Genomic DNA, 7,500 nt, shown 5'->3' on the forward strand with positions numbered 1-7,500 from the left:
CAGCAAGAGGAAGTTACCCAGGATCTGATGAGAAACCTGCTGATCACCAGGTTTAGGATGCAGTTCCTGAAATGTAAAATGAATTCATAAATGGAGGATATATGCAAATATATCCAAATAATAATATTTTAAATCAAAGAATCAAATCATCCACTTCAAAACTAATAAAGTACCTTCAGGAGTTTATCTGCTGTCCTTATGGCCATGTCCAGAGTGTCTCTTGCACCAGACTGGTTGACTTCACTGTCCACACTTTCAAAAGTCTCTCCTCCAATGGTGTCATTGTCTGGATTTAGGCATATTTCAATCATGTTATAAATTGCTCTCTGACCCCATTCCTGATCTTTCCGAGCTTTATTGAAGTACTTTAAGGCTGCATTTGGATTTCCCACATACCTGTGAAATAATACTTATTAATAAAAAAAAAGCATATTGTAAAAATGCTGTCACAACACTGTTTACATGATAACATATCAATCCCTTCAGATATCTGAACATTACAAAACATTTTGTGCAGTTACTTATATATGAAAAATATTCTGGATATATTTTATATATTCCACAACAAAAGAAAAATGTTCACCAGTCATATAATCCTTTGCAGAAGTTGAAACCAGAGTCTGTGTTTGGCCTAAGGGTAGCTTGCTCAGCCCGTTCGAGATAAGGATTTGTCTCATCTAAGGTTCCAGTTCGACGCATAACTTCTACAAGACGAGCCAATGCTGGGAAATATGCTGGGCGTCGGTCTGGATTGATAAGAACAATATAAATGACAACACAGCTTACATACAGTAATTACGGAAAAGTATAAAATCCTGCTGAGGTATTATGATCAACACATTGTAAACATCTAACCACTAACATTATCAGAATCATCATAAAAAATGAAATATGTCATTTTACACAAAGAAATAAACACAAAAGATATTCAACAGACAGTAAGAGCTAGTGAACCACCACTGGCAGTCTGTGCTGCAATGACAAATAAAAGACTTCATGTGCAAAATAAACTAATAATTTTTTCTGATGTACAGAGTGAACATATACTACATACCCAGTAACTGCTGGAAGTGAAACATGGCAGTATCATACTCATTCCGCCGGTATGACAGGTCGGCCATCATGACTGTGGCACTGTCATTTTCTTTGTCACTTCTAAGTAGTGTCATGCAAGTGTACTGACACTGATCCAAGTCATTTATCTGAAAAGTGAAACATATTTTGTTAATATCCTTTGCATTCTACCCTATAGATTTGTTAGCCACCTACAACGTAACTGGTTAAAAACAGTTCTACTTGATGCAAATGAAAGTTCAGAGGTATAAATCAACTGGTTTTGTAAGATTCAGTTGCTGCCAAGGACTTCTCAAATTCCTTTCATATACTTACTTGCATGTAAAGTTTAGCCAGGGCTAGAAGTGTAGGTGCATGTTCAGGATCATACTGAAGGGCTTCTTTGTATAGCCTAATAGCTTGATCAAACTCACGCTGGTTTGCAGCATGTTCGGCCATCTTGCTACACATGCTGGAAAATCGAGGTAGCTCAAAGATAACTTTCTATAAAGTAAAGATATCATCTTATAAATAGTACAAACTCCAAATTGAAGAGTTGAAAGATTTATATAAGACCCAAAGGAATTAATTATAAAAAAGTAAGGAACTGCTCAATTGCACTCATAAAGTTTTAAAAAATGCAGACTCAAACAAAAGCAAATTATCAGACATACCTGCCAGCTAGCTGCTTTTGCTCAGCCACTGAGTCTGGCAGTTCTACTTGTGCTCTCTTGAGTACTCTCACTTGCACATCCTTAGCCTTACTGAGCGTTGTAAGCGCTTGATCAAAATTACCTGCCCTTTCATGCACCTGTAATTCAGAACATTACATAAGGTGAAGTCATCCAAAATATTATATATATATATATATATGTTCAAATGATGTGAAAGAAGAAAATAGAGAATCTTGTAGATGCTCATGGCATATAGGCAATATTTTCTTGGGGTTTGATGTCTTAGCAAGAATTTGATGGACAACCTAGAAAATACTGGAATTTTATCATTTCCATCTTTATAAAGTACTTGTATACTATCTGTTCTACAGAGTTAAGTGCTTGTACCACATCAACATCAAGTTACCCTTAAAAATTGCAAGAGCACTTGACTTAAAAAATAAGTAAAGGAATTAAAGAAAACCACAGTAAGTTCCACACAAGAAAAATAATAAATAAATAAAAATCACACATCTTGGACCAAACAAATATTGAAAGTCTTACCTTTGCAAGGAGGTTGAGGAGCTTAGCTTGGGTAAGCATAGAGGTTAGGTTGGAATGATTAATTGCTTCCACTTCCAGTGCCTGGTTGATGGTCTTCTCTGATTTATCGTACTGCTTCAGCCTCATTTGCAACTCGGCCATATCGTACCTGTTTGAAAAATGGAACATGTAGTCTTTGTGTGCAAACTATTTCTTTACTACTGCCTTACTGCAGAAGCAACATCAAAGAAGCAACAGGACTGACAATCGTATACATTGCCAGAGGTGCTCAACTCAGAGACTTGTGGATGCAGTTCATTAGGGATGCCACAGCTGGTCAGCCTAACGATCAAACTGTCTTATGATGATGACTGCCCTGCTACTTACTACTTTCCTACAACCTACTATTATTGAGATGTGATTTATAAACTGAAGTCTATTTGTGATATCCTTAATCTGAAATAATGTACTACAAGCAAATTCAGACCATATAAGTCATGATAGTAAGTCCTACAATACTTTTTACAGATCAATGATATGGTCAGGAAATGAAGTTCAAATAACGATATGCATAAAAAGATACATTATACACATTATAACCTGATGGAATATGATTACAACATTGTAATTTAACCAAAGATACACTTTACTCTTCTGCATACTAAAATCTGATTAATTCTTCACTCAAAATCTTCATACACCTTACCGTAACTGGTTGCTACTTCCACTTTTTATTGCTTCCTTGTAATAATTAATAGCCTTTCCATACTGATGTGTTTTCACCAGTGCCATACCCATGCGGCATGCTAGCACCGAATCTCTTGGGTTTCGTTTTTGAGCCTGTTCATAAACCTGAACAGAAAATCAGATTATATATCTTGATGAGTTAGTATTAGTCATAATATAATTATCAAATGAAGGTTAACCAATTTTGAGTCTTCACAGTAATAGCAGTGTACTAACAACCTAATGGTCATCAAACAGATACCTCAATGGCACGGTCAGGTTCTTGAATGGACATGTAGGCGTCACCCAACATCAAGTAGCTCTGGGGTGTTGGATTTTTTTCAACTACTTCTCTGTTAATGAAGAATAATTGTGAATAATATCTATCTTGTCAACCATATTTCCTTACATCTTTACATATCTCTCTCCTTCAATATTATATCTTTCTCTTCATATCTATATATTTTTATATATGAAGTATTTGCATCTCACAATAAATTGTTTGTCTCTAAGATACAGAGCAGATTTTTTTTTTTTTTTTTTTTATTCCTGGTGTTGAAAATGCTGCATGAATTTCATTTTTAGAAATCACATCTGATCAAAAACTGAAATGTTTCTGAATCAAGTTATTTTGTAAACAACTACTTGGCTTCTTTCATAAACAACAATCTATCATCTCAATAAATCAAACAGAAAAAGAAAAAATATATATACATATATGTAACAATTCTACAGTTCAGGGAAATCCCCCCAAAAAACAAAGCACTGCACCTATAACAAGTCGCAAACATTCGCTTGTCTTTGAGATGGTCAAGATAGATATTTGCCATCTTGTCTCTGGCTTCGAGGTAGTACTGCTGCTCGGGTCCGATGGATCGCAACATGGCAAGAGCATGTTCAACGTCACCACGCATTAGGGCCAAGTCTGCGCTGGCGATGTTCAGCCTGATTTCCTCACCGGTGCCCTTGGTTTAAGGGAGAATAGCCACAAACTTACTTTTTTTAAAACTAGCATTTAGTTTTAATGTTTACCCTGATTTAGTTAGATGAAGCATTCCGCTTAATCTAAACACAAATTAAAGAATATCAATAAGCTTTTTACATCATGCTAATTAATCATATCAATGAGATATTTCATAAATTGTAAAAATAATTGTGTCAGATATCAATGAAAAACGTTATCTGACACTAAGAATATCCAACTTGCTTATATTAAATTAGAAAAATAGAAAAAAAAGTAATCCATTGGTCAACTTTCTACAAACTAACCTGAAACTCTGTCATTGCTTGTGTCATAATACTAGCTGCCTCATTAGGCTGGTTATTGAGTCGGTAAGCATCACACAACTCCAAGAACACAGAAGCTCTGTCAGGTAGAGTCAACTCGGCTTTATTTCGGCTTCCCTTGGTTGCTAGAACAGATTACAAAGCACATTTTTTAAAATCGCCTCTGCATAATAAGCTTGTAAAAAAGGAACAGCTACAATATTACTGAGATTGATAGAACATTATGACCTATTAACTATCAATAATTTGTAAAGATGAAATATATGTTATAAGCATATTCTCAGTTTTACATATTGTATCTATTTGATGTAACTAAAGGCTAAAAATATTACATATATATTACATATATCATACACTAGATGTGGATTATCTATTGACCAAGACTTGACGTTTACTACTAAAAGGAATCGGATGAATGAACTTACTTGTGGGCCTGGTATTGGCAAGGCTCAGGCAGGCTTTTAGTGTGTTGATAGCTTCTTGATACTGCCCCTGTTTTTTCATCACTCTTGCTCGAACCAGGTGGTATGTTGGTTGCTCTCTTACCTGTTAATGCAAGGAAAATGTTATCAAAGAGAGTATATAATCATAAATCTTAGTTTTGTAATAGTCTGCATCACTGTCTGTCTTTGTATAAAAGTCCCAACAATAAGCTAAGCCACTGTGACTTAAGCTTCCTGATCTAATGCCAGTTGTTTAGCATTTCTGGACCTGCAGTTTATGAGCTCAATTGGGAGGAAAAACTACCTCAAAGTTATATGAGAGTCCCACTTCCAAGCTCTGTTGAGCTTGCTTGTAGTTTCCTTGATGCAGCTGGATTTGGGCCATCAATAGGTGTGCATCAGAACTTGTAGAGTCTGTAAATACATTTTATGTGATATTCAGACAAAATGCAGCAGATCTTAATTTGCAATTTTCAACACAAAAAAAAATTGAACTCAAAAAGGTGAAACTAGACTTTCCTCACCAATTTCATCTAAAACATGTTGGAGTGTTGTTGAAGCTCCTTTCACATCACCAGTAACAAACTTGGTACGAGCAGAAAGCACAAGAGCAGTGAGAAGAGCTGGACATGCACGAGTAATGGCATCCAGCACAAGTAACGCTCTTTTCACAACAGGCGGCACATTGGTTGTCGTTGTGGAATCACTTGGCTGGTGATATAGACACAAAGTACATAATTTAATAAAATATTCAAAATATAATTTGTACAATGACAATAAATTTGTATAAAATTAGATAAGTTTTCATGAACACATCAATCTTCTCAATCAACTTTATAAAAAATATATGTATCAGAAAAATATCACACAGATTTTAAGACCGCACCTGATTTGGAGCATAAAGGAGACATTCATGAACTATGAGAAGCAAGAAGTCTGGGTTTAGAGCTGCAAGGTATGTTGCACCAAAGGCCATTCCTCGGTGGTTCTTGAAGTGGTTGTCAATTGCTTCAGTCAGTAGAGCTAGTAATAATAATAGTTATTACTTTCTTTATTTCATCCCAATACACAGAAGCAAAGTATAAAAGAACTTTCATGATAGAGTCTACACTACATGATAACTTCTATTTTTATCACATACGTTATCTCAAAAGCACATAAATTATATGTAGTGAGAAACTAAATCAATCTAAGAATAAATATACAAATCCTTTAAACAGATATAAAACTAAGAAATAATATATCACATCACTAAAATTTTACATATCTATACTACTAATAATAAATAACAAGCAAAGGTCAATCAATATATATATCAAGAATCATTCTTTGTAACATCTTATTTATTCTGATAAATGAACATTATTCATTACTATAGTAAAAACATGTCAGATAAATCTTATCATATGAAAGAGAAAGAAAGCTCAAATTTACTCAGGCAATCCACTATCTCATTTTCATGACTATGAGCTACAACATGCAATTCTCAAACTGCACCTAGAATCGTATCTGAACTCTGATTCTTCATCCTCCCTAAAACAGCAGACAAGTAGAGGATATCTGGCGAGGTGCCGAGACTACGCTGGACCTGGAAAAGTTGGTATAGGTTTTATTCACCAAGGAGGCTAAAGTTTAAACAATAAGGATTATTAGTCAACTTATGAACGAGTCTTATACGTAGGATTTTTATAAATACTATTATTTCACACCACTGTGACAGTCTAAGACATACAATCACAGAAAAGAAAATGAACATTTAACAACAACAATTCCAAATACCCATTAAATGTACCTCTTTTAAAAATTCCAACTGTTGTTCTGCAACATCCACTTGGCCATCTAACAGCTGACATGAAATTATACCTATAGACAAAAAATACATCATCTATAAACAATGGTAACATAGTCACATTTCATTTGAAAACATACATATGAAGTGATACAGCAAAAGTATATCGAAACATCTTTTCGCAATGCATGTACGGCTACTTCTTAGGATATCTAACCTGTGAGAGCTGCAACAGATGACTCATCCAGTTTGGTAGCATTCTTGTAATACTTAGTAGCTTCTCTATTGCGACCTTGCAAGAGACACTGATAACCCACTTCCGTTAGGTATTCTGCATTCCCTGTATCAACCTTTGCAGCTTTGCTTGCCATCATGAAAGTCTCTTCTAATACAAGACGATTTCTTCCACACTGGAAATTTGTTAGCCATAAATAAATATTTAAAAAAAAGTCAATTCATTATTAATTAAGCAATGAAGACCAACCTTAAATACATTAATTCCATCGTTACTTCCAATCATGTAACTTCCAAAGTTTAAGCCTTAAAATATACTTTTGTCTAATTCCCTAAAAGACATACTTACAATTCTTGAAAACAACTGAGCCATGTGAACAAAGAGGGAAGCATTGTTTGGCTCACTTCTATCCATCTCACTGTATAAATCTCTAAGTGCCTGAGCTGCATCGTCGTAATTCCCTTGCCGGCAGAGTGCATACAGGGTTTTATATTTCAGGGCCTCAATATTGTGTGAGTCTACACTGAGAACTCTGTCAAAAGATAAGAGGAGATTTGGTATTTCAAAGATAATTATGCTCTGGATAAGTCACTTACAAAATTTTATGTAAGAACAAAACTGGATAACAAGTCAAATTCTATCTTAAATAAACACACCTTGTAGCTGCATCCATAGACTGGTCCCATTCTTGCTCTGAGAGATACACTTTCATCTTCTCCACAAGCGGTCCAGTGAAATCAGGGTATGCAACTACAAGGAGATTTAGCGTAT

General features: G+C 34.9%; 1 protein-coding gene across 1 annotated transcript in view; it reads right to left on the reverse strand.

The window, feature by feature from the left end:
• Positions 1-7,500, reverse strand: part of LOC122249589 (tetratricopeptide repeat protein 21B) — a 9,458-nt gene that overhangs the window by 1,358 nt on the left and 600 nt on the right. Inside the window, exons 2-21 of the mRNA XM_086543954.1 lie at positions 7,386-7,500; positions 7,078-7,261; positions 6,712-6,904; positions 6,498-6,568; positions 6,203-6,293; positions 5,592-5,728; positions 5,230-5,416; positions 5,010-5,119; positions 4,688-4,808; positions 4,245-4,387; positions 3,747-3,940; positions 3,238-3,328; positions 2,956-3,101; positions 2,271-2,418; positions 1,728-1,864; positions 1,390-1,525; positions 1,055-1,202; positions 584-746; positions 174-396; positions 1-66 (exon numbers count right to left, since the gene is read on the reverse strand). The exon at positions 1-66 is cut by the window's left edge and continues 129 nt beyond it; the exon at positions 7,386-7,500 is cut by the window's right edge and continues 77 nt beyond it. Of these exons, the coding sequence (XP_086400080.1) occupies positions 1-66; positions 174-396; positions 584-746; positions 1,055-1,202; positions 1,390-1,525; positions 1,728-1,864; positions 2,271-2,418; positions 2,956-3,101; positions 3,238-3,328; positions 3,747-3,940; positions 4,245-4,387; positions 4,688-4,808; positions 5,010-5,119; positions 5,230-5,416; positions 5,592-5,728; positions 6,203-6,293; positions 6,498-6,568; positions 6,712-6,904; positions 7,078-7,261; positions 7,386-7,500 (2,804 nt within the window). The remainder of the gene's footprint in view (positions 67-173; positions 397-583; positions 747-1,054; positions 1,203-1,389; positions 1,526-1,727; positions 1,865-2,270; positions 2,419-2,955; positions 3,102-3,237; positions 3,329-3,746; positions 3,941-4,244; positions 4,388-4,687; positions 4,809-5,009; positions 5,120-5,229; positions 5,417-5,591; positions 5,729-6,202; positions 6,294-6,497; positions 6,569-6,711; positions 6,905-7,077; positions 7,262-7,385) is intronic.

This window comes from Penaeus japonicus, unplaced genomic scaffold (assembly GCF_977035675.1).
Source record: "Penaeus japonicus unplaced genomic scaffold, GWHDUDI00000001_assembly GWHDUDI00000014, whole genome shotgun sequence".
NCBI lineage: Eukaryota > Metazoa > Arthropoda > Malacostraca > Decapoda > Penaeidae > Penaeus > Penaeus japonicus.